General features: G+C 39.6%; 1 protein-coding gene across 1 annotated transcript; it reads left to right on the forward strand.

Annotated features, from left to right (window-relative positions):
* The first annotated feature begins 531 nt into the window (after positions 1 to 531).
* Positions 532 to 24,325, forward strand: LOC129095933 (glutamate receptor ionotropic, kainate 1). Its single transcript, XM_054604584.1, has 16 exons — positions 532 to 655; positions 10,517 to 10,684; positions 10,817 to 11,074; positions 14,908 to 15,089; positions 15,429 to 15,482; positions 15,893 to 16,066; positions 16,758 to 16,901; positions 20,610 to 20,717; positions 21,228 to 21,269; positions 21,604 to 21,717; positions 21,804 to 22,007; positions 22,109 to 22,332; positions 22,593 to 22,711; positions 22,950 to 23,167; positions 23,676 to 23,901; positions 24,036 to 24,325. The coding sequence occupies exons 1-16, from the start codon at positions 571 to 573 to the stop codon at positions 24,323 to 24,325; spliced, it is 2,610 nt and encodes an 869-aa protein (XP_054460559.1). The 5' UTR covers positions 532 to 570.
* The last annotated feature ends 3,213 nt before the right edge of the window (positions 24,326 to 27,538 follow it).

Raw genomic sequence — 27,538 nt, forward strand, 5'->3', positions numbered from 1 at the left:
ACAGTCTGCTGAGTTGAAAAAAGTACATCACTTTACTGTAAAGCAGCCTCTAAAACAAGGAAATTACAACAGTTATAGCTAACTATATATTAAAATATCCAAGATCGAAGAAAATGATCCAGTCTCCTATCAAAATATTGTGATATTGCCAAGGCCTGAATTACCATTTTATTTTGAAAGTGGAAACCAGAAATGCCAATTTCTATTCATGCAAGCTTGACAGGAGGAGCCCAGGGCACGGTCCTCCTCCTCAGTTGCAGCCTACAATTCAAGTGTGCACCAGAAAAACACATGATAAGAGGGATGTCTGGAGAGTGAACATGGGAAGCAAAACCTTAATGGCACATAAAGGATATTAGAATGGAAAAACTGGAGTTCTTTTGAACATTGTCAGCTTCAGGTGGAGTGTGTGTTTTTGTTGGTTTTTTCCTAACAATGTGTGAGGGATGGATGTGGGTCGGTTGTCAGTATATTTTCGGTACGGATACAAGGACTGGCAAATTATCAGCATGAATTACCAAGGGCAGAAAAACTGATATCAATGTTAAGTTCGTCTCTGGAGAGAGGACCATGGCGAAAAGGAAGGGACTGTTATTTTCACTGCTGTACTTTATAGCAGAGTTCTGGCTCACTTCGCAGCAGGTCCTGAGAATTGGTAAGTTTTTTTTATGTCATTACTATTTGTTAATATAAATACTGCCACTATATGCTTTTTTTCAATACTCAATTATATGATTACAAGACCTGGGTACAGGGTCATTTCATTTAGGATGAATAACCTACTCTACCTTTCTTCATGTATGTAATAAAAATAAAATAAAAGTTGACTTTTGTGGCATTATCATACGATATCGCCAATATCCCACAGAAGCGTTGCTTATCTCTAATGATTACCAAATAAATAATGTATTTAATTAAAGACAGACAAGGTTATCCATGCAGAAATCACACATGTGGATGTCATGCAAGGATATCAATTATTAGCAAGGTCAGTTAATGGGAGCAGGATAACCTTTGACTTCTGGCAATGTCAACCAAAACATAAAATAAGGGGTCACTGTTTGTTTAGGATACATTTGTGATGCGTTTTAGTTGTACGTGTTGCTGTGTCACTATAATACTTTTGTTACTGGATGATGCAATTATATTATCAGTATCCTGTAAAAAACCTAATGGACATACAGGTGCATGTCAATGTTATTCAACAGTGATTTATATTGAATGTCACTAGGAAAAAAAAAAAGATATCCTGCAGGGATTTACCATGTTGTCATCTTTGTACAGTATCATGATACAGAAAGTTTCATTGTTCATTTTTTTCCTCAAGGGAGGTACACTGAGGACAGAGTGCTGGGCAGTCCACATTAAACAACGCCATTCATTTTCATTGTGTTAAACTACTTTTGTTGCCTAATGCCTAAGTCTCTGTTCCTCCATGTGGACAGACAGGTCAGCGACAGATGAGTGATTAAGTTGGCCTATGGCTTCATCTGAAAGCATGTACTGTTGGCATGATGATCTCCTTGGCACAGAGGAATGTGAAATGGATACAGAGCTAAAGAGTATAGGGTGGGCAGTCTCAGTGAACTAAGGCTCCTTTTCTACCGAACAAACTCAAAAGTTATTCAGACTTTGTGCATATGTATGCTGATACGCAATGACACCTATGAATGTGGATCTGAGTCCAAAGTCGTCTGTTAAGCCTTTGAGAGTTGACAAGACCTCTGCTTTCACTTGTAATTAGACAAACAGAGCTCTTGCTCCAACTATTTCCCTTTGATATCTGATGTAACTTTGTAACAATGAGCCTGAGTTAGCTGGCAAATTAATGTGCCCTGCTCCTTTCCCATTGGTTATTCTCCATTCCTCTAATGGGTTAGAGGATTGCATCACAAAAATGACTTGTTTAATTCAGGCCTTAGGACTCTCTGCTCCGTTCAATGCCCAAGGCCACTCAGTAGTTTCTGAATTCCCTCTACTTCTGAAGACTTTAACATTCAGACTTGTGCCATTGCATAACTTTGAAGGCTAATAGGCCAGTGCCACCTCCCTGTTCTAACAGTCCCGATCTGTTCTCTATATTGTTAATCTCTCTAAATCATCTATCACTCTCCGAGGCCACCTAATCTTTGTCATTCTCTTCATGACCCGCACACATCATAATCTCTCCCATATGGTGTGTGGCTTTGTTCAATTAACATTTCTCTGTCTTGGCAAGTGCTGCCATCAGATTGTGACCGGCTTCCACTCTTTCTCTGGGGTTGGTAATAATGGTAAATCTTCTCCCTCAAGCCCTTAAACAACTAACACTAATCTTCTTCATGCAGAAAGTCTCTTCCTCAAATATGGTACTTAGGCAGCGACCAAATCTCATCATTGGGGAGAGCACAGAAGCAGCAGCTTGTGGCTTGGCCTCCACACTATCGTGCTGTTTGTTGAAATCCTGATTCCTCTCACTTGCATGATTTATTCATTGGTGATATCTCATTTGTTTAATTATGATTTTAACCATATGATGGGAAAGGTGTGATTAGCAAGACCGGCCAGAGAAATATAATTGAATCAACTCCCTGGTTAATAGTTTTATGTCCAGCAGTTTTTTTTTTTATTAGGTGGATTTGATACAGATTATTATCGTGAATTTGATCCTTTCAGTCTAAATGTTTTGTTGTTAGGTCGCAAGCAGCTATCCTATAAACAGAGGAACCTCAGTGCTCCAGATCAAACGGAGATAGTAGACTGGTTAGGACCTCCTCATTCATTCACAGTCTGGCATGAGCCCAGGTTGGAGTGGTGCTGGTGGTGATGTTGGGGGTTGGGTTCTCACTGGGAACTGGCCCAGGATGAGGAGAGGGGAGCAAGCAAAACACTACGTCATTGTGTTCCTCTGCCTTAAAAGACTCTCCTTCATGTGATAATTGCAAAGAGTCACAAAATCACAGATTAGAATCCGGGCCTACAGATCAGTTCCTTAACGTTAACCTCTTACTTTGGGTTTCTGCCTTAAAAATGTCCATCCAGCTGCCTAAACCTGAAACCTGTTATTTCTCTTGCTCTGAGACTTGAAGGGAGGAACAGAAGCCTATAAAAAGCAAAGCCTAAGGCTTTATCAGTATTTGCCTGCAGCACGAGGAGAAACTTTTGTTTTTGTGACCTCCTAGCATGCATTACCCCACAGCATTGTCTGGCCTATTAAAGATGGAACAGACGCTCAGTGATCCTGAAAATGATATTAGAAAGTAATAAATGGTAGCTATAGCAAGAATTACCATTCCATCTTTCTTTATAAATTCCATTTATCATAAAGCCCTGATCAGAAACAGTGAACTCTGCAGTTACAAGGAAGAAGTTTTACATTGGAAACTAAGTTGGTCTTTAATATGCAGGTATTCATAGACTGTAATTTTATTTCATTTTTTTCGGACTTTGAATGGATGATTGCATTCTTCTTCAACAATGCACAATAAAGTGTCTCACAAGACTAGCTTGACCAATTTCTTTCGTCAAAGATATCTGAATTTGTGATGTCTTAATCTGTCCTAATCTAATTTTATTATTAAAATAATTTCACAAATTAATGATCATGTTTAAGACAAGTCATTCTAAAAATAAAATAGAAATATACATTATAAACATTAGTTCCCTTTGTTATTGTTACTGTTTATTCGAAGTTGAGCCAGAATAATAAATCGTCCAATACTAGCCTATCATAGTCTTTATTTGGCATTGGATAAATAACCAGAAATTGCAGTACAGAAATGCCAAAGATATGCATCACATGACATAGTTTGTCAACCAGAGACTACTGACAAGTTTATGTAAAATATCCCACTTTGTACACATCTTGGTCACAATTCTTTAATTACCTAATTGAAGAGATTCTTGTATCTATGTAGAAACATGAGTGTGGGCCCTAGGAGGCATCCTGGACGCATCGTGATCAAATGCCTGAACCACCACAGCTGTCCGCTTTCGACTGAAGGAGCAGCGGTTCCCTCCTGATGTCAGAGCTCCTAACACTATCTCTAGGGCTGAGCCCAGTCACCCTACAAAATAAGCTGATTTTTGTAGCTTGTATCCAAAACCTCATTCTTTCCCTCACCATCAAAGGCTAATGACCATAGGTGAGGGTCGGAATGTAGATGGACTGGTATATTAAGAGCTTTGCTCAAAGGCCGTAAGGCAAAGCTCTTGATATACCTTCGGCTCAGCACCCTATTGACCACAACGGTCCGGTACAATGCCTGCATCATTGCTGACGGCACACTGAATCGCCTCACTTCTGATCAAACCCCCGTGAATCCTTGAACTCCCTAGCAGGGGGCAGTGACTTATTCCCAACTGGGAGGGCACAATCCACTGTTTTTATGGCAGATAACCATGGCCTCAGCCCTGGAAGTACTGACTTTCATCCCGACGTAGGTCGAGGTCCCCAAACCAGACAGTCTCCTCCCCCCAGCTGCGCCACGAGATCCTGTCCATGACAAAGACAAAGAGAATTGGTCACAAGGGACACCCCTGGAAAATGCCACACCAACTGGAAATGTGTTTGACTTTGTGCTGAGCATACGGACACAGCTCTCACTCTAAGGACCGAATGGCTCATAGAAACGACCATGATTACCCTTCTCCAAGTCCACAAAACACATGTGGACTGGGTTTGCAAACTCCCAGGACCCCTCCGACAGCCATAAAAGGGTAGAGCTGATCCATTGGTCCACTGGATCACTGTTCTGCGGCCAGGACGCAATCTGCATTGATCCTACTGGATCTGATGTTCAACAATTAGTCTGAGCCTCCTTTACGGCAACTTAGAATAAACAGGGGAGGCTGAGCAGTGTCATATCACGATAATTGGAGCACACTCTCCGGTTCCTCTGTTTAAACATGGGAACCGTGATATGTAATATACTACTGATTGTAAGTCACTTTGGATAAAAGCGTCTGCTAAATGACTGTAATGTAATGTAATGTAATGGAACCACCACCCCACTCTGCCACTCCACAAGCACTGTCCCCAACCTGAAGATGCGGTCAGCCAAGACAGCTTAACAATGTGCAGAGCCTTCAGCATCTTAGAGCAAATCTTCCCTGGCACATTGCCAATGAAGAGCTTTTTGACTACCTCATGACTTCTGCCATGTCTGCCGTGGATGTGGATTTCCTCTCGAGTCTTCCCAGAGTCTTTGCTTCCTACATGGAGGACATGTCGGTCGGGTTCAAGAGCTCCTAAAAGTGCTGTGTCTGGAGACCACTGGGCCAGTCAAGCCACAAAGGCCTCCTTCTTCATGACGGCCTCCTTTTAGGTTGCCGCCATGACAAGTCCTGACGACCTTCTGACTAGAACTCCTGGCAGCCGCTTCCACAATGAAGGCTTTGAACATAGCCCACTTGGATTCCATAGCCCCAGCCTCCCTTGGGATGCACGAAAGATTCTAACAGGGCAGCGGCTCCGTGGTTAATGTTTAGCCTGACCCTGTCAAGGCCCGGCCACCAAATGCTGGTCAACGAGCTCCCCTCCCTAAATGCTCCTCTGGACACCAATGTTGACTTAATCTCAATGGACTACTAATGTTAAAGCCTGAGGTAGAGAAAATAAAATTATTATTTTCCTGGTGATATGCTCATAACGTTTTGTGGGGTATTTTAATTGAAAATGCACATAAGAGATAAGACTGATGATTTCCACCCGCAGTTTCCAACCACATGAATATATAAGCTTATTTGAAACCAATTTTCCAGACACAAAGTGGAGTATTGTTGCTGCTTAACTCCAGATGTCTGGAACGTTGATGGTGGTCATGGGCGTGATTATAACTGAGTGATTATAGCTGAGCTTTAGTACTCTGTTGCACAATAACCAAGCTAACAGATGGATCAGTCATTTCCTGATACAGTTTATAATCATCTCAGGTAAATGAATAATGTGTGTTGTCAAAAGACATCTTAAACAAAGAGCAGAGCTACTTTAAACACTATAAATATTTTCCTGAAGTGTTTTGCTGATGTGGACCAGCACTGATTGCTTGGACCAGTGCCCTTCGTGCTGAGCTGCAGACAATCTGCATCACACAAATTTAAGGTCTCAGGTGGAAGTGAGGAGAGATAAATGTGTTTACTTTCCGCGTAGGATGTGCCTTTCAACCAAGCTTCAAAGAGGATATGAATAAGTGAGCAGTACAATAAAATAGATATATTTGTCTTTTGCTGACAATAAAAGTTGTGTGTGTAAATAGTTTGTATTAGCTCATCACACACAAATAAAAAACTCCATCCATCCATCCATCCATCCATCTCCTTCCGCTTATCCGGGGCCGGGTCGCGGGGGCAGCAAGCTAAGGAGGGTCCTCCAGACGTCCTTCTCCCCAGCAACACTTTCCAGCTCCTCCTGGGGAACCCCGAGGCGTTCCCAGGCCAGACGAGATATATAATCTCTCCAGCGTGTTCTGGGTCTACCCCGGGGCCTCTTACCAGTTGGACGTGCCTGGAAAACCTCTAAAGGGAGGCGTCCAGGAGGCATCCTGATCAGATGCCCGAGCCACCTCAGCTGGCCCCTTTCGATGCGAAGGAGCAGCGGCTCTACTCCGAGCTCATCACCCTATCTCTAAGGCTGAGCCCAGCCACCCTACGAAGGAAGCTCATTTCGGCCGCTTGTATTCGCGATCTCATTCTTTCGGTCACTACCCAAAGCTCATGACCATAGGTGAGGGTTGGAACGTAGATGGACTGGTAAATCGAGAGCTTTGCCTTACGGCTCAGCTCCTTCTTCACCAAAACGGTCCGGTACAACGCCCGCATCACTGCTGACGCTGCACCGAACCGCCTGTCCATCTCCCGCTCCATTTTACCCTCACTCGTGAATAAGATCCCGAGATACTTGAACTCCCTCGCTTGGGGCAGTGACTCACTCCCAACCCAGAGGGTGCAATCCACCGTTTTCCGGAAGAGAACCATGGCCTCAGACTTGGAGGTACTGACTCTCATCCCGACCGCTTCACACTCGACTGTAAAAAAAAAACTCCCTACAAATTAAATGTCTGTTTGAACCCAGTGACCTGCCGAGGCATGAGTGGATGCTACTGGATGGTGGATAAACCTACTGTAGGAATGTCAATGAGGTTACAGTCATGTCTTGTTGAAGGAGGCGGTAAATAAATGGCCTGTAATGGCAAATTAATATATTATTAAAGGCTACTGAAAATGCGGATTTTAAAAGCTAACTTTTTTTCATTTGTGTTGAGTCTCAGATTTAGGTTTTTCATTATTCACCGTTTGATCATTTATATTTGCCATGTAACAGATTTGCTACTACAGTGCATATTTTGGCTGCATTTTCAGCCTTTGCATCTGGATGGAGGCATGTTATGATTGTGATTGGTGGTCAGCTACAAAAATGTAAATCAGAAAATCTAAATAGCAGCAACTATTTTAGCATTTCACACAAACTGCACCACCTATTTTCAAATCCCTGTTTAAGTATGAGGAAAACAAATGATGCTGTGATGCTGCCACAAGAATTACTTTGTTGTTGAATCCTTAATAGGACCTGAGACATTTGATGCAGCAGGACTGTCTGGTCAAAATTCATGTATTATTTCTCCTTTTATATTCAAAACACATCAAAGTTGGTTAGATGGAATACATTTCTCTGGAAAATTTGGAAGAATTGTATTTTGGCATGAGAATTTCATAATTCAGTGGAAAGAATTAAGGACTTAAACGGGTCGTAGCAGCTGCTCATGGAGGCTTGGTATCCATAATTAGGATTGGCACTTTCAAGCATGCTTTTAATGACCAGGGAGTCCAGACAAGGCTTTCTCAGTTTGGAGTTTCAGGCTATGGTACACATAAGAAAAAGGTCATTCACAATCAAGGTCTCAAGGGGAGCTTTTTAAAGGCCCTTTGTACTTCCAAAGCAGTCACAATTTTCCACGCAATTCTTCAAACACTGACCTATTGCCATCTGTAGCCTAGGTGTTTGGGTGAGGTCATTTGTAAACTATTGTAACATCAAAAAAGTATCTTCATGATTTGTGTTCATGATTTATTGATTAACAACTCTTAAAATGGCACAGCTTTTAAAAGTACCTTCAGTTAGTCATGTTTCCAAGTTTGTAGCATACACAAGATTTTCCCTACAACAAAAATGTCAACGTTCGTTTTTGATTTGTTTCAGGATAAAAAAACTGACTAACCCTGACTGAACTGACCTTGTTTCTATCTGCACTCATGAATGTCAATGTGGGGAGAAAAAACATTAAACCTTGAATGTAATTTATTAGAAATCCTATCACTTAAAGCCCAGATGTTTAAAATGATTTACATTTGAAAGGCTTGGGTGAAATGGACGTGCAGGGGCATTTTCAGCAGGGATAAGAACACTGAATCTCATACAAGTCTGCCCGCCCTATATGGAGACGGTGACAATCCAGTGAAAATCCAACGTTTTTCTGGCGTTAATCCTAATGCTCTTTATGTAACTGAAATGTAAAACATTGTTTGTAGTGCTTGTGGCCGGCTGGAGTAATATATATCCATATTGCCAGCCATGGCATGCTAGAGCTGTCATCTTTCTGGAGCAGCACAGTGGATTAAGAGTTGGACGGTTTTTAGAATGATCTCCTCAACTCTGACACAATCCCCTCCCTGTGGCCCTGGCACACACAGCCAGCTGAAACATGATTGTGCTTAAAAGAGAAATGTATCTTGTAATTAAATTTTGACAGTTGCATTTGTCAGACTTTATTTCCTCCGCCTATGTAGCGGGAAATGTAAATGGCACCGTCAGACTGCACCTACTGGAGGAGTTGTCTATAAAGAGGCAGATAAGACGGCAGACAAATGCATTGTAACACTAATTTAAAATATTTGTGATTATTATTTTTGTCATTCCTAAATTAATAAATGTTGATACTTGAGATTACTGTTAGGTGCCTTTTCAAGTACGCTGATAATCGGTAATCATTATTTATACAATATTATCATAATTGTGATCATTTTACACCACTAGTCTGAAATGATAAGACGATTTATTGACAAGCCAATTGACAGAAATCATTATATCTATTGTAAACTGATTATCATTGGATTTTGAAACGTTGGTAGAAAAATCTGGTGATGTATCCTTGGGCTTTGGAAAATTGTGATATTGATACATTTAAAAACTAATTACCAATAAATTGATCCATTAAATTATTATTTGCACCCCTTTCATGTGACACACACAAGTGTATCAGGTTTCCACAATGGCATGTCACACTTGATTGGTTGTGATTTGAAAAGCACTCTCTTACTCTCCGGTGCAAGTTGGTACTTAAAATAATTACTATAGAGACAAACATGACAAGGAAATCCCTTTTGCATGGCTGATGATTATGGTTTAGCAAATAAAAAATGTTTAGTCTTACAATATATAAAGTGCAGTTTTTACATGAGAGTAGTGGATGGTGTTGATGTTAATCCACTGCTGACTCCCAGTCTTTCTTCTCTTACAATGCGATATAAATAGGTATAATGAAGCAGCTTCACTATAATCAGCGACAACTCGAGGGTTAGCTTTGTCTCATGCTGACTTTTTTTTTTATACTATAGATAACAGTTAAAGCAATGTTTGATTTATACAGACTGACCACTTCATTTTACAATAAAAATAATATTTGGACCTAAGTGGAAGTGGAAGTGGAAAAAGCACTTCAAAGTCTCAGATGCTGTCATGGGATTAATGAAACCTGCATGTCTTCTTTAAGAGAATTTAGAGAAGCGTTTAGAGAAGAAAACATAATGTATTTGTAGAGTAAAGTATTAGGTTTTCAATGGAAAGCAGTATTTCATAGCAACAGTGTTTTGGCAGCCTGAACAGAAAAACTTCTTCAAAGAAAATGTTATTATGTTTTGCGGCTTCACTATATGATACTATAAATCACAAGCTGATGGGTACACGCTTAAGTATGATTTTACCCAAGGTGACTGTTGTCTAGAGCATTAAATTGAAAAAGATTGGAAATATTACTGTGTGAGGTGAATGAGTGCAGCGGTTTAACTGCTGAATTACTGTTGCAGGAGAAAAAAGATGGCATGATATGTTTTTAAAAATGTCTGGCAAGATAATGTATGACTGGATATTTTAGGTCCCTACATACGTAAGCTGTGAAGCTGGTCTATAATGACCCGAAGGTGAGGCATGTCTTGCTAGCCAAATCATCCCACACGGCATTGTGTCAGCTGGTGAAATTTAGGCCATGTAAATAGGGTGAAGTCAGTAAAGGTCAAGCTTTTCTCTGAACGAGATTAAAATCCTGTCAACTCAACCAGGTCCCTTAGTAGCATTATGTGGTCAAAGTTACATAGAAAATTGGGCCACATTATGCAGCTGTCAGAATTCAGTTGTGGTAACCTTCAAACGTCATGGTGAATAACTAAACTGAGAGAAGTCATTCGATCAGTAGTTTCTCTGCTATTATTTCAGTGTCATTTGACTATCACTCTCACACCACCTCTGTTTCTTCTCTTCCTCCAGGCGGCATCTTTGAGACGCTTGAAAATGAGCCTATTAGTGTTGAAGAACTGGCCTTTAAATTTGCTGTAACCAACATAAACAGGAACCGGACTTTAATGCCAAACACCACATTGACCTATGACATCCAGAGAATAAACCTTTTCGACAGTTTTGAGGCCTCAAGAAGAGGTAAGGATGATCTAATTTATTCTGAAAGCTCTCAGAGTTGAAGGATCAATTAAAGAGATAGTTTATCATGACACAATTGTCTCTCATGCTGGTTATTTGTTACTCTCTCCACTTTCTGTTTCATTACTTTAGCCTGCGACCAGCTGGCTTTGGGCGTTGGGGCAGTGTTTGGCCCCTCTCACAGCTCATCAGTCAGTGCGGTGCAGTCTATTTGTAACGCCCTGGAAGTCCCTCACATCCAGACGCGCTGGAAACACCCCTCAGTGGACAACAAAGACAGCTTCTACATTAACCTCTATCCGGAATACACCTCCATTAGCCGAGCTGTGCTGGACATAGTGCAGTACTACAAGTGGAAGACGGTCACTGTTGTCTATGAGGATGCAACTGGTGAGTCAAACCAATAAAGCATAAAACACCTCGTCAGCCAAATATGTCAGCATTGATAAAAACATAGCAGGAAGCACACTCGCTTTACAGTCTAATAATGTAATTATTATTTACAAAACTGACAGCCATGTGAGTGTACTTACAAAAATTTGGGAAATGGATGTTATTTTTGTGCTTGTGTGAATACTGTACATGTGTTTATAGAGCCGATTGTGTGACAAACTACTGTATCGTAGTGTGGGACCTGAACGCTAAAGAGTCTGTTGGTGGAGGGCAGGAGGGATTCTAAGGTGTTCAATGTTAAGTAACTAAAGTAATGTGCAATGGTTGCAGTAAGTAGTTTGTGTTGATGATTGGACAGTGAGGAATCTGACTTTAACAATAACAGCTTCAACAAGTCTTAGCCACATGGGAGCTGAACGCCAAACAAAAATATAGTTTTTCATACATATCTAAATATACAGCCAGAGAACCCCAATGTAACAACAGAAGGAACAATGTTTGGAGGGAAAAAACACTTTGGAATAATACATTATTAATCCAAGGCTAGTGGAAACAGAGTCTAGCCTGGAAAGAGGGAAAGACTGTGTCTCTCCAAACATCACAATGTTTTAAAATGTAGAATTTACTCTCTTCATTCAAGATGCTCCTAGACGGTTTCTGTGTAAATCAATGTTGGAAGGATTTCAAAAATCATGAAACAAAAGGGCTGCTCTAAAAATGTTCTCATCCTTTTGTTGGCATCTCAGTGGTCTCTGTGGATCTTAAGGTATTTCATTTGTAAAGGTAACAGGTGATTTAAACTGCTAAACTGTGTTTGGGACTGAGACGTTTTTCACTTTTCTCCAAAAAGTTTTGGAGTAATTGATGAATGACTTCATAGCAGATTATTTTTAAAGTTTATAAAATAATAATGATCGTTGCAGCCCGTTTACACCAGAAAAGATAATGCTCATTGTGTAACGTTTGTAATTGACCATGTCGCTATACCAGAGATTTACAGAGTATAGCACAATACTATAGTTCAGCCAACACATTTACTGGGTTTCTGACTAAGGCACTATGGTGTACACCACAGATTTACTGTTAATAAGAAGATGCCAAAATCACTTGCAACTGTACACAGACATAATACATCTGTCACACCGCAGGGCCAAATGGCTGCATAGAAACCTGTTACAACCATCATCCCAAAACATCAAACTTCTGTTGTGTAACATTACCTTGCTCATCAATGACCGCTGCAGCACCATGAACAGCTCCACTCACAGCATCTAAGCACCCAACAAAAGTATGTCACACCAACCTGAGAACCAAGGATGCTTTGAATCAACTCCAAATTAGAGGCTGAATTAGCATCCAGACTCCAAACTGTATCACAAATAGCAATGCAGTGGAGCATTATGTCTTACCTTTGAAAGAGCTTCATCTTTGACTCTTTGTGTTTGCAAAATCCTCTCTGCAGGCCAGCACCCACAGTCAGCGGTCACAGCAGCACATGTTTAACTAGATGGTCAAGGTGTTCAATCCAGTCTCATATCCGATTACACGTTGTGTGCATGTTGGTTAGGACGTAATGCAACCGGTCATTTGGAGAGATTAAGAATGTGGTCCTATATTGTAAATCCTGCTGCTGAAAACGATTCATGTTTCATTGCACCGTCAATAAACGCGCCAGTGCTATGTGCATCTGGCTTCTTCCTTTCTGTGATCATGAACAGCTGTTGTACACTGGCTTTGCCGATGCAACTTAGTTAGCTGCCTTCATTGCTCGTGATTAGTGTCATGTGCTAGAGTTGTTTAAATCGACAAACACACTCCACACCGTAGTGACCTTTCAAAAGTCCCGATCACGTGCCAATGACGAACGAGGCAACGGGGTCTCGAGCGCAACATCCGTAATAGTTCATATCTACGCGAGCTTCATTTGAACGTTTTATTTTGTAAGCCGGAAGTTTGGGTAACTATCATGTCTCTTATTTGATATATTGCAATTCCTCTCTGTGACCACTGGAGGGCACAGAACTCTCATGAGATATATTTTTATTGCAGAAATATAAGATAAAATAAAACTTTTCGAAACTCCTGGAGAAAAAATTCTTGGAGATTAGAAAAACCAGAGGTATGAGCATTACACAGATAAACATGACACATTTCTATATAAACAGCAAATAAATCAAGGGGTTCGTGGGAAATAAAACGAGTAACATTTAATAAATCGAAACGTTCAGCAGTTCAGATGATTATGTAATACAATTTACATATTGAGATATACTGCTTAAATATACTGTTTCATTTAACATTTTTAAGATTTTTAAACTTCTGTGATATTATAAAGTTTAAAGGCATGTGACTGCCTGAACGCTAGGTAGAGATGGCGACAGACCAACTGTACCTAGCGAAGAGTGTGTTTAGAAATGACTGTTTGTCGCCCTCCTGTGACCATAGTGAGTAATTGCACTACGAGACGGCCACACATTCGTCAGTGGGGTTAATATTCCGATGACCAAATGTAATGTTGTTCTAGTAAGGTTCTTCACTTGAACTGGTTATCTTCTCACATAATGAGTTACGGTGGACAAGTCTGCCCTCTAGTGGTCGCAGGTCGTCGATGTAGACTCAAGAGGATGCTAACACTTCCGGTGAACACTAAAAATACCGTGAAATAAAGGCTTCTGGCTTGGTAGATTGCTTACTGGATGGCGTGCTGCATTTTTTTTTTAAACATAATTGATCGTATTAAATGTAGCATTACATTTGTTGAAATTATTTTGTCATAACACAGGATTCATCGATGTGATCATGATGACAGTTGACCTGAGGTTAACCGAGAGTCCTCACTGCCCTCTTGTGGTCACAGCGAAGCACTGCAATATCAAATTAGCCAAATTAGTGTCATCTTAGAAAAAAAGCGTGCTACCACTTCTGGTTAAGACTTTCAAAATACAGTGACTAAACCGAAGCGATCAAAATAAATGAACTAACTCAAATAATTATGAATTCATTATGTTAGTTGTTGTGTTCAATGTTAGAGACTCAACCCCTCTACCCCCTTCATTTATTTGCTGCTAAGAAAAGGTGTTTATAAGATGAACAATGACAATAGCAACCCATGGGAGAGCAGGTGAGATGGCTAGCAAATGTTCCAATAAGGCTAGACTAAATTCAGCAGGTTTTTTTTTTTTGGGGGGGGGTCTGTCCATATTCTCAGATAAATGGTTGCGAACTGTCATACTGATACATTGTAGCGCCTCTACATAAATGATGATACAACAATGATAAATCTGTTTCAATTCCATGAAGCTTTGAATGTGTGTCAGTTGCTATTACCAATGGGTTATGTTTTGGGATGCTTACAAAATAATCCAACAGTAGATTGCAAGTTCCAGAATTGTGTCTAACCTTGCAAAATTGATATGTAATAAATGGACCAGTGTGAACGCTTATCTTATCTTGTCTTTTATCATCTGACAGAGCAGATGCTGGGTAAATTATAATGATGACAGAGTCATCGTTGGTTGGATTTTTTTGTGGTGTCATACTCTGTTTGCTTAATGTCTCCAGAAAAGTCACCTTTACTGTAAAACTAAATGTATTATATGTTAAGACTGTAACATCCATTCATTGAAGCAGATGCATTTTTTGAAAATCAAATACCATGAAACCAAAACACTTAAACACAATGAAAGGCTGATCATGTATGAATTACATAGTCTTTCTTCCACTACACCATAAATTACCTTTTTATTTCGGGTGAAATGTCTCCAGAGGGTGGGTTTGTTATAAATGTGATTGTCAATTCTAATAATGGTCTTCTTGGCATTTAATTTAAGGACTGATTCGTTTGCAAGAGTTGATCAAAGCTCCATCCAGATACAGCATTAAAATCAAGATCCGCCAGCTGCCAACAGGAAGTAAAGATGCCCGTCCTCTGTTGAAAGAGATGAAGAAGGGGAAAGAGTTCTACGTCATCTTTGACTGCTCTTACCAAACATCAGCCGATGTTCTCAAGCAGGTGAAATACAAAGGTCTACCAGCATGTAGTCTACTCTAACCATAGGTCATTGCCCTAAGGATTTAATTTAAACTTGACACCCAACATGCAATGTTCTGTCAGAAGTCCAATTTGAATTGTTCAGTGGAGAATGTTTTTTTTTTTATTATTTTGGTGTTTCTGCATTGCTTTTGATTTAATATTCACTTTGTGCAAGATTAGTCTCATTCTATCCCCTTTAGAAATCCTATAATCATTGCCAAATCCAAGCAGAGCCTTTTTTTGAGCCAGACTTCCACATTTAGAAACAAAAGATTGATTGGGAACACTACGCTAACATTAGAAAATGATTCTGTTTAGATCTTGTCCATGGGGATGATGACTGAATATTACCACTTCTTCTTCACCACACTGGTAAGAATACTGTTACCGTGCAACATTTCTGAAATATCTGCATCTCAAGAACACAAAGATTGTTTTCTTTATTATATGTGCACAGGAAGTTTGACTCATGAGTTTCTCTATGAAAGCGAATGGATATGCACATAATTACACTGTTACATTGTCACTGTACAGTGTCCCTCTATCCTACGTGTGCTTAGACAGCCATATCACCTCGTGATTCTGTTATGCAAAGATTATGCAGATGAACTCAAACATCTGTGGTTTGTTCTATAATAACATTGCTGGATGTTTTCAGTGCCCTTGGCATAATTCCATGGTGAATTGTCCCTTTACCCTTGCTGAATAACTCACATCTACTTTTTGGGTATTTTTTTCAAGGATCACATTAATTCTACACTGATGATGTTGTACTTCTACAGGACCTGTTCTCCCTCGACCTGGAGCCGTACCGTTACAGTGGGGTCAACATGACGGGGTTCAGACTGCTCAACATAGACAGTCCACAGGTGGCCTCGGTGGTAGAGAGGTGGGCCATGGAGCGACTGCAGGCTCCCTCCAAAGCTGAGACTGGAATGATGGAGGGGATGATGACAGTGAGTGACTTTACTTCCCTTCTTTCATTCCGCATGCCAAAGGTCCACCAGGTGCAGGGGCTGTGTTTCTCAGTGGGGACTCCCATCTAAACGATGTCCTCTCTGATGGTATTGGGATTGTTTTTATACTGTAAGCAACATGCTCTAAAGGTCCAAGAAGGCAAGTTAATTATATAAAAAGCCTAACATTTAATGGAAAATATATGGACAGTCTGAATTTGTCAACTGAGCAATATTAGAAACAATCGTTTGTCATCAGCCATGTTGATTTCCATACCAAAAACGATGCTCTAACATCAAATAAGATAATTCTCAACATCCAGACATAATCGCTGAGAGATTATATGTAAATGTGTAAACATGAAGCCTATTGTGGGGAGCTGCACAAGACCTTTACAAAGGCTTAATCTGAGCCCCTCATCACCCACACTTGAGTCAGAATACAGCAGTCCACCATGTTGCTATCTGATTGTGTGTACAATCAGAAAGGTATTTTGAATAGAATTGCTCCTCAGATTGTGCTCACTTGGCTGCTAGTGTTGTCTGTTTGATTGCTTTCCATTCAGTTTGTAAAACTGGCGCTGCTTTGAGAACCCATACGATGCTGTGCGTGTACATCAACAGTCCTTATGTGATAAGTGAATGAAGGGATCCCTGCTGATGGATGCTGATGGCCATGTTTCTCTTCCAGACAGAAGCAGCTCTGATGTACGATGCTGTCTACATGGTGGCTGCTGCTTCACAACGGGCCGCCCAAATCACTGTCAGCTCCCTTCAGTGCCACCGACATAAACCCTGGCGCTTTGGATCACGCTTCATGAGCATGCTCAAAGAGGTGAGTTTGGTTTATGAATGTTTGACACCCTTTTCTTTCATACATCCATCCATTTCACAGCCTGCTACCTATTTTTCATTTCCTTGGCTGCATGATCAGACACAATAGAGTTAGGAGATCTGCTGTGATGAACAAGGAGCCTGTGTGTGAAGATTATATTTTAAATCATTCATCTTAGGAGATAGGAATTGATGTCATGTTCTACATGTTGAGGGTTTCTAAGAAAAGTGGGTTTTCAGAAGGCTACTGATGAGAGCTGTCCATTAAGAGCTATAGCTTTTTTATAAAGGGTACTCAATGCAAACATGAACCTATCTATCTAATCTATCACAGTGAACATCTTGTCCATCCTTATTTTACTAGTTATCATTTTGTGTTAATACTGTTGAGAATGAGCATACCTGCCAAGTCTCATATTTTAAAAGTTGTGCTTTGCAATGTTCTTCAATGATAAAATGCAGATTTAGTTTTCTCTGTTCATGAGAGTTTTATTTGGTGGGATCAAAGTGCATATAACCCAGCAGTGGAGGAATTTCCAGTGTCAGTTGGCAGTTTGACTTGGCGTAAAAAAATAATTAATTTGTGTATTTATCACACAATGAGTTACATGGATGTCCCATGATCCTTCTTCTTATTTATTTTACAGTGGGGTTGACAGGTATGATTAGTTTAAGTCTGCACTATATTACCACCTAATAATAATGAAACGTTGACAACAATCAAATCAGACATTACATTACATTACAGTCATTTAGCAGACGCTTTTATCCAAAGCGACTTACAGTCAGTAGTATATTACATATCATTCACCCATTCACACACTGATGACAGGCTACCATGCAAGGTGCCACCATCAGACTCTAACTAACATTCATGCAACATCCAGTCCACACCGATGGCAAGCCTTCGGGAGCAACTTGGGGTTAAGTGTCTTGCCCAAGGACACATCGACTGCAGAAGCCGGGTATCGAACCACCGACCCTCTGATTGGAGAACTACCTTGCTCTCCACTACGCCACAGCCTCCCCACAGACAGACATAATGTTCACTGTGGTGGATCACTCACAGAAAGTCATTGTCATGTCTCTGCAAGGTGACCATGATACTGTACAGATGCCATACTCTTCCTGGATGGTGGGAAATACATTCAGAATCTGTGGTTATCTGTGGAAAATAATCAGCAGTAGCATAGACTTTAAATTGGTTAAAACATGCAACCTATTGATATGGTCCTTTCAGATTGTATTTTATAACTATGTTATCTGAGGTGCCCTTGAGCAAGTCATTGATTGAGGAGTGCTGCTCTGTGACTCTGCTCACGTAGGGAGGGTAGGCAAAAATACTTTTCCCCCTGCAGGAATCAAGGCTGTATCACATATTTAATACTAATAGTTAAGTCTGGCAGAGAAAGTTTCATGAAAACTCACAGCTCAAGATAATAAGGGCCAGCTTTGTGCTTTTGGATTTTTTTCTTTAATCTACCAATGAACATGCAGAGCGTGTTTGTTTGTAAAGGTGGGGTATAGAGGCCTGCGGGAGGAGTGAAAAAAAACATGTTTTTCTCACATTGGTGCTGATGGTCTGTCCAGTATGTTTATGGATAATCAGTGAGGTTTCAGTGATGTGTTGAAACTCATTCTCATCCTTTTTTAACATCTGTATTCTCCAATCTGAGAAGATCCATGTCATCAATACATGTACAGTAATGACACCAACACATGGTCAAGACCTGTTTTGATTGGTGAGGATTTAAAAAGAGACTTAATGACATGAATAAATCTGGACTTAGGGGTTAAGTAGGCCTCACAGATGTGTGCGATAAGACTGTGTGAAGCGGTCTAATCAAAGACCTACTTCACCAAATGATACCCTGTAACCTTCTATAGATGCAAAAGGTCTTTGCATTAGAAACGGATGTCAGTAACTTAACGAAGAGGAAACATTTCTCGTAATGGCGTCAAGTTTAATCTTGAATCTTATGTTTGTGTGTGTGCATTGCCAAATACCGCATATTCATTCATTTTCCGTAACTGCTTATCCTGTTAAGGGTCGCGGGGGGGCTGGAGCCGATCTCAGCTGTCATTGGGCGAAGGCAGGGTACATCTGGACAGGTCGCCAGTCTATCACAGGGCTGACACATGTAGACAGACAACCACATGCCGCGTATTGCACATACTAATGGCTCAGGATACATTTGTTTCGGTTCCAGTAGATTGAATATAATTATTTTCAGTTACAAACTGACTGATGTAAGTTTCTGTTTAAATGATGAAAGATCAAGATGATGAAACATAAGGCTCAGCGTCATTCGGCATCTGTTAATACACCTGTAATTGATTTCTAACAAAAAATCCTTCAGGCTGATAGAGAGAGAGAGTAGAATGAATTTGGAGTGTTTTGTAGAACTGGGTAGAGTGAATGGTGTAGCAGGATTATTTGATTGTATTACAATAAGCGAGGGGACAGTTCACCCAAAGACCAAATGGAACTTCCCCCTTACCTCAGAAGAAATGAATTCCTTCAGAGAGTTTCGGTATGATATGCAGTGGTTTGAAGCTTTTGCCAGTACCATGTGCTCAATGGCATTTGGTTTGTCCGAGTGCCAGAAATAATTTCTAGTGCTGAGAGCAAACGCACAGTGAGCTGCACTGGAGTGAGCCTCAACAAAAGTCCTTTAAAGATAAACAAGTGAGACAGCTCTACTCCTATATACTAGCATTATTTCCCAAACGTATTTGGCTTTTATTAGCAGCTTCTGTTCTTTGGAAACAGCTATGTCCATTTTCAAACATAACATTAATACTGTTATGCCTGCTCTCAATAATCTACAGGCATCCATAGGCCATGTTGTAATCAGTTTCTCCGATGACTGCTTTCTTCTTAAAAACACCAACCAACCAACTTACTTATGTTTGTGCAGAAAGAAGAAACTGCCCACAACAAGTTGTAGGTTATCAGTTATAAGTATCCCGATTGTCAGTGATAATATGTAAATGAGGGAGCGGCAGCTTGTTTTTGTTTCTATCAATGTGTGATTAGATTATTTCTCATTTAGATTCCTATTAAAGACTCTTGCATTGCATCTATATATATATATATATATATATATATATATAGATAGAGAGAGAGAGAGAGAGAGAGAGAGAGACTTTTTTCTATGGGGTAAACTGCTCTTTAATTCTATTTTCAGGCTACTCTGATTGACATCCAGACAAAAATGACACAAGGTGTATTGATTTCTTCCCCTTTAAATAAACTGGCTCCTTAGCTACCTGCATCAGTGCAAAATAAAGATGAAGCTCATTTCTCTAAGCCCTCTGTAACAGAGATTTAACCTGACTGTTATTCAGCTGAGCTCACTTCATTATCAACTGCATTCAAATATCTCTGAGCTCTGCTGCCCACCCGCTGCTCTCCACTTCGACAGAGGCCATGCCTGCCTGCTCAATTTACATCACTGTCCACCAAGTTATACACTCAGAGACACTTAATATTTCCATTGAGGATCCAGCCAATGCAAAAATGTCCATTAAGATGCAGTTAGCCTATGTCAATGTTCTTCGCTTAATTTAGCACTCATCAATTATTCATTCTTTTAAGAACTGTTTTCAATTTTCCAGGCTTCTGCGTGACTTTGCGTTTATTTCTATGACAATAAAAAAACTGAGGGATTCATTGGTTTTGTTTTCTGCGCTGTCTTTGCCACAGGTACAATGGAACGGCTTGACTGGACAAATAATTATAAATAAGACAGACGGCCTGAGGAAAGAATTTGATTTAGATGTCATCAGCCTAAAGGAAGACGGCTTGGAGAAGGTGAACTATCTGACCCATGTCTATATTGTCTCTACATGCTGTTGTTGTAGACTTTTAAGCAGAGCTGAACAGAGTAGGGAAAATAACAAACAGAGCAAATGGTATTCACTGCAAACTCTTTTTTTTCTAAAATAGCAGAAAGATGACCCGTCTGTGAAACAATATACAGCATCTTGAAATCTGGTTCACTAATTATACCCCCAAAAGGAACTTTTTGAACTGTTTTGACACATAGCTCTTGCAAATAGTTGTAGCTGTCATTTTAGGGTCAAACATTTTTGGATATTCCTTTGAACACTTGGCAGGTCATGAACAGGCCACTTCAAAAAAATCAATTTGAGTCAATTCAGTTGGAAGTAAAGATTGAAATTAAAATAAAATAAGAGCTGTGGAGTTATTATTTTTCATATGTGTATTTAAGCCAAAATTCATCATCATTGTTTACTATTTTTTTCCCTTGAAGTTCAGAGCTCTGTGATTAAAATGCTTTTTCTTTATTATTTCCGCAAGACAATCGCGGGCAACAACCGCCTGAATAAAGTGTGGAAAAAGGTCTGTACTTTAGCTGCCCTGGCAGACTAAAGGAATATTTATACTGTTTATCCATTTACACTACGTGCTGCCCTCAGTGATGTCCCCCCTTTTAAAAAAGACAAGTTTTAGGTACTGGTGGGACATGGCATTTCAAGTATTATATTTCATTATATTCTTTCCTGTTTCCCCTACCCCACCCTAGAATCTCCTGTTGTTCTTCCACTGTAATGTGTCTCCTTCTTAGTACTTGTTTCTCTTCCCTTCTTTGCATTCCTTGTCGTGATAATGTGAAGGTGACTCGGCCAACTATGGATCTTTCAGTGTGGTTATCTAAATATTTTATTACTCACAGATTGGCGTGTGGAACTCCCAAACCGGCCTTAATTTAACAGAAAACAACAAGGACTCATCCACAAATGTGACTGACTCAATGGCCAACAGGACCCTCATTGTCACAACTATTCTGGTATGATCTAAAGTAATTATCAGGCAGCATTTGATCAGGAATGTGCTGATGAAACTAAAAGAGTTTATTATGTTCCCTTTTTCCAGGAAAATCCTTATGTCATGTATAAGAAATCTGATAAGCCCCTTTATGGAAATGATCGCTTTGAGGGCTACTGCCTGGACCTGCTCAAAGAGCTCTCCAACATTTTGGGCTTCTCCTATGAGGTAAAGCTGGTCTCCGATGGTAAATATGGAGCTCAGAATGACAAGGGGGAGTGGAATGGCATGGTGCGAGAACTCATTGACCATGTGAGTACCAATCAATATTATATGTTAGAGAATATCCGAGCAAGCAGCGGTATCATCTATCTTTAACTGTGGTTCTGCTTGATGTTTTTGTCCTGTATCAGGTGGCTGACCTCGCCGTGGCGCCCCTCACTATCACGTATGTAAGGGAAAAGGTGATAGATTTCTCAAAGCCCTTCATGACACTGGGAATCAGCATCCTCTACCACAAACCCAATGGCACCAATCCAGGAGTGTTCTCCTTCCTCAACCCACTGTCTCCTGATATCTGGATGTATGTGCTACTCGCCTGCCTCGGTGTCAGCTGTGTGCTGTTTGTTATTGCCAGGTAAAAGCACAAAGCATTTTCTAATAAATGGGACTTAAGATTAGTTTGTGCATTAAATCCCTATAGCTTCAGATAGAATAACTTTATATTTTTACTGTGGCTGGTTGCACTTTAGGCAACACTGTTTTACCAAAAACAACATTTGACATTGGTTGAACATTTAAACTTCCCAGATGCAATAGGCCTTCGCATCAAATTTGGTGTCATTATATTCAGCAATTTATTTATTTTCTCATTAATTGTGACTTCTTTACCTTCAGGTTCACTCCCTATGAGTGGTACAACCCTCACCCCTGCAACCCAGACTCAGATGTGGTTGAAAACAACTTCACTCTAATAAACAGTGTCTGGTTTGGAGTTGGAGCACTTATGCAGCAAGGTATTGGCCCAATTTAATGCACTTATTATAGTGTTATGTCATCATGCTGTGTTCATACCTGGAAAAAGGTTCCCTTCCCTCCCGGTAGAGCACTCTCAACCATCACCAGCATAATGTTTGTGGTGTGCCTGAAAAAACAAATGTCATAGCTTTTTTTTTGTTACATAACGTATCATCATAGTCTGGTGATGTATTTGTTTGTAGAGTTCATGATGTACCTTGCGTTGCTTTCTTACAGGATCCGAGCTGATGCCTAAAGCCCTCTCTACAAGGATAGTCGGTGGAATATGGTGGTTCTTTACACTGATCATAATCTCCTCATACACTGCCAACTTGGCTGCCTTTCTCACTGTGGAGAGAATGGACTCACCTATTGACTCTGCAGATGATTTGGCCAAGCAAACCAAAATAGAGTATGGTGCTGTAAGAGATGGCTCCACCATGACCTTTTTTAAGGTAATCTCCTTTTCACTGAACAATAAAAGGGAAAGTTACTATATAGCGATGGGGGGAGGGATTCAAACAAGAACATCAGTTTTGATTTTGATAAACCTGACATGTTTCAGTTCTTCGTCATTACAGTAACATGAGTAGGGTTAAAGGATAGTGTCTTTGAAATTCCCTCAAACACATACATTTATAAAAGCCTATGGTCAAATTTTCCACAAAATTCTAGGATATATTGTTTTGTTTGTAACACAACAACTTTATCTGAATGTAAAGAGAAAATTAACTTGCACTGGAGCATGTTTGTACACACTTGTCACATCCCATCTCCTACCATGCATCAGGATGATTGCTCCAGTCAGCAGATAGTCTTCTTTCATTTGAAATATCAGAAAAAAGCTATAACCACTGACCATGTATTAACATTATCTGTTTAGTGTTAACCTCTGTGTAGTTGTTTGTTGTGCTGACCATCAAGGTGCATTGTTTAAAATCTTCATTAATCTTGATTCAACAGAAATCTAAGATCTCAACTTATGAGAAAATGTGGGCATTCATGAGCAGTAGAAAAAACACGGCTTTGGTGAAAAACAACCGGGAGGGGATTCAGAGGGTTCTCACTACAGACTACGCTCTTCTGATGGAGTCAACCAGCATTGAGTACATCAGCCAGCGTAACTGCAATCTCACACAGATTGGAGGCTTGATAGACTCAAAGGGCTACGGAGTGGGAACGCCGATTGGTAAGAGAGATGAGTAACAAACTAAACAGTCACAAAGATAACCAATACATGCTCCCTATCTGTCTACTAAACAGCAAACCCAGAGGTTATGACAATGGTAATGGCAGTAATAATGTTTCTTTATCCTGCTGTAGGCTCCCCTTACAGAGATAAGATCACCATTGCCATCTTGCAGCTTCAGGAGGAAGGGAAGCTGCACATGATGAAGGAGAAATGGTGGAGAGGGAATGGCTGCCCAGAGGAGGACAGCAAAGAGGCCAGTGCTCTGGGTGTGGAGAACATAGGGGGAATCTTTATTGTGCTGGCAGCTGGACTAGTCCTCTCAGTTTTTGTAGCAATCGGAGAGTTTATTTACAAATCCAGAAAAAACTTGGACATTGAGGAGGTGAGTGTTGGTCAGTGTGAATGGCACAACAAGTATTAACACACCAGGGGATCAATTGAATACTTTTTTGAGCCCTGCTACACATTCCTGTTGTCATTGTTGTCTTCAGAGGACTACACTAATCCCTGGACAAACAACACTTTGCAATCTGAATGTGTTGAACTGCATTGTAACAATCAAAAAGAAATACTTTTTATTACAAAGTACAGAGTTTTTAGTTGTTTTGACATAGAGCATACGAACAATTTAGTCTTAATTGGAAGAATACATTTTTAACCCTTTTTATGATGACAGATGGTTGTTGACTTCTGGCATCTTGACACTTGACCTTCTTGGCCTTGCTGTTTTTTTTGCAAAAAACTGTATCATTGTTTTGTGTTGGATTTTATTTTTTAATTTTCATGCCATGATAATGTGGGTAAGTGATGGTTAAGTGTTATCTTTTGAGGCATTTTTGTCACATTCATTCAACAACTGCAGTAGGTTTGAGAGTATTCTGTTATAAAATGTTTGCAATTTTCATATTTATAGCGCACAGAAACTTTGACATAACAGTACTTCTTCTAACCGGTTTTGTATGTGCTCATACATAAAAAAAAAAATCTTGATTTATTCAAGGGTGGTTTTTTCCACTTTGTTTATGAATGACTGTTCCCACAAAGTTGTATTCAAGTTGCTTAACACTCAGGCCATCAGTTGCTTACCATCTATACTTTTTTTGTTGGTTTTGTATCATATGAAGTTCATAAGCAGGCATGTATATGTTTTGTCATGTTGGAATTGTTTCAGAATGACTAAAGTTATGTGAGAACATTGCAACCTTAAACTTTTTATTTCTGGTTGTTTTGGTGTTGATTACTCTCTTTCGCTGCATGCACAACCTTTTCCTTTACTGGATATAGAAGTTATATAGTTGTGATAATTGTTATCATGACTCCACGACTTCATTCATGAAGTGTTTAAGTTACATCAAGAGGACCCCATCTCGTGTAAAACCAGTATGTCTTTCAAATCCAGGCTGTCCCATTTTGAATATTTGATTGTTTTGATACTTTTAAGTTTCTTTTTAGCATTCGTTTTGTCTGTTTCTGGGGAAGAATTTTAATGAGACACTTTCCAGTCTTGTGTTATCAGAGAACAGGGGTTATGAGTTACGTAACTTCAGGTTTGCTTACATATTACACTATAAATCACCAAGGGTTAGGGTTAGGGTTACCAAGGTCTTATTTTTGGCTTACATAGGTGTTGCTCGCGAGTACTTCACTAATTAACCAACTATTGTACATTTGCAAATCTTTCAGTTGGTTTGCACGGTAAAGCAACCAATCCATTATGTAGAGAGATGGCCTCTGGATATAATGTTAAATGCCACTGTCTCAGCAGTAGCTTCTTGCCTCCCTGAGTCACCTTTCTCTTTGCCTGCTTTCAGCTCTAATCCATATTCACCTCACTCAGGCTTAGGCTTGTACATAACATCCTCATTATGTAGTGGATTACAAAACATTTAAACAGTACTGGTTTAAAGGTATACAGGGGTTGTCACACAAATAAAAGAAATTGTGCAGATGCAGTTCATTTTTCTTTCCCCAAATCTGAAAGGGCTACTAAGCATAGCCTTTTTTGTCTATGCATTAAAGGTTTGGCATCACATTAAGGATAATGTGACAGAATTTTAGGTTTGAAATAATTATGCCTGTGACTTAGGACAACAATTATGATTGATTGGTGCCTATAATTATTATGATTATTAGATATTTTACATATTATACATATTATACAGACGTATTTGATTACTTGCATTATACATACAGCATTGTTTAAAATATTGCTAATTTGGAAATGAAAGCCCAAACATTCAATAAGAATTGCATCATCACCAGCATGCATACAATTACATTGCAGTTTTGATCATCTAATTGGTATCACTGGAGAGCAGATTTTAATATTCAAATACTGAGGTTTAACTATGCCTGGACACAGTTTGGATTTAAGATTCAAATTCAAAAGTTTGAATGTGTGTCCACCATCAATCAATTGAGACACATACAAGACATTTTTATATTTGATTTTAAGGCTGTTCTTTTCACTGATGTAAATGTATGAATAAAGATGAATCCCATATCACTGTTTAAAATGTTATTTTAAATGGTTCATAAAGCAGCACCTTCAACCACCAGCTCAAGTGATTCAACTGAGTTGCACATGTGAAATGGTTATTTTTTTAAATCCATTTGACAACATTTTGTAACTGATGTTCACTGTTTAGGTATTGGTATTGCACTCAGGTAAATCAGCAACTGAGGATGTAATATGATCTGTTAATACTGGACGAGAGATATTCTTGTCGTCCAGCTGTCAATTATGATTTAGGGAACATTGGAATTTCATTGCATTTTACTCCATCAACACCAGCACACATCAAAAGCCCAAATAACCTATAGTGTGCATCTTTGTTCTAAGGATGGTGGCTTCTCTTCTCTTAACTTTGGGAATATTTTCTGAACTGCTAAACTGAAAATGAATCAATGCTAAATCTAACTCTAAAAAAAAGCAATGTTAATTAAAAAACAATGTACTTGGCAGAATTGCAGGCATCATTTTTGCTTTTGCAGTTGGCTCTTGGCACTGATAAATTCCAATCATGATTTTTTGCATGACTGGTTACATAGATCCACTCACATACAGTATGACTTCTTTGAGAGATCTTGTTCTGAGAGGCACTTGTGCTTCTAGTGTTACAAATGCAATATAGTGAGGACGGTTAAGACAAGATAGCAAGTGTGATTGTAATCTGTGGCTAACATTGGTTGGAATGCTCCTTGGTTTCTATTATTTCTCTTGGAGATTACAGTTTAAGGTATTATTTTATATAATCCTGTCAATGGTATACAACCCCCTTCTTGTTTCTACCAACAAAATTTAATTCATAGTGACTGCAGCATGTAATCAGTTAAGGTTCCCTCGGAGAACATTTTCTGAGGGTTCTCTAAAGGATCTAGGAAGGGATAAAAAACTGTTAGAGAGAGTGTTTTGTGGACCATTTGAGAACATTCAGAGAACCTTAATGGAACATTCCCTAAAGGTTTGTAAAAGTTATCTGAAGGGAATGTTCCCTAATGGTTTTTTAAAAGTTATCTGAAGGGAATGTTCCCTGAAGGATTTTTCTGTTGGTCATCTTAAAACCTATCCAGAACTCTTAGAGAACCTCCAGGGAATTTTTCTTCAATCTGGAAGGAAAAATTCCCTTTCCTC

This window comes from Anoplopoma fimbria, chromosome 1 (genome assembly GCF_027596085.1).
Source record: "Anoplopoma fimbria isolate UVic2021 breed Golden Eagle Sablefish chromosome 1, Afim_UVic_2022, whole genome shotgun sequence".
In the NCBI taxonomy this organism is placed as follows: domain Eukaryota; kingdom Metazoa; phylum Chordata; class Actinopteri; order Perciformes; family Anoplopomatidae; genus Anoplopoma; species Anoplopoma fimbria.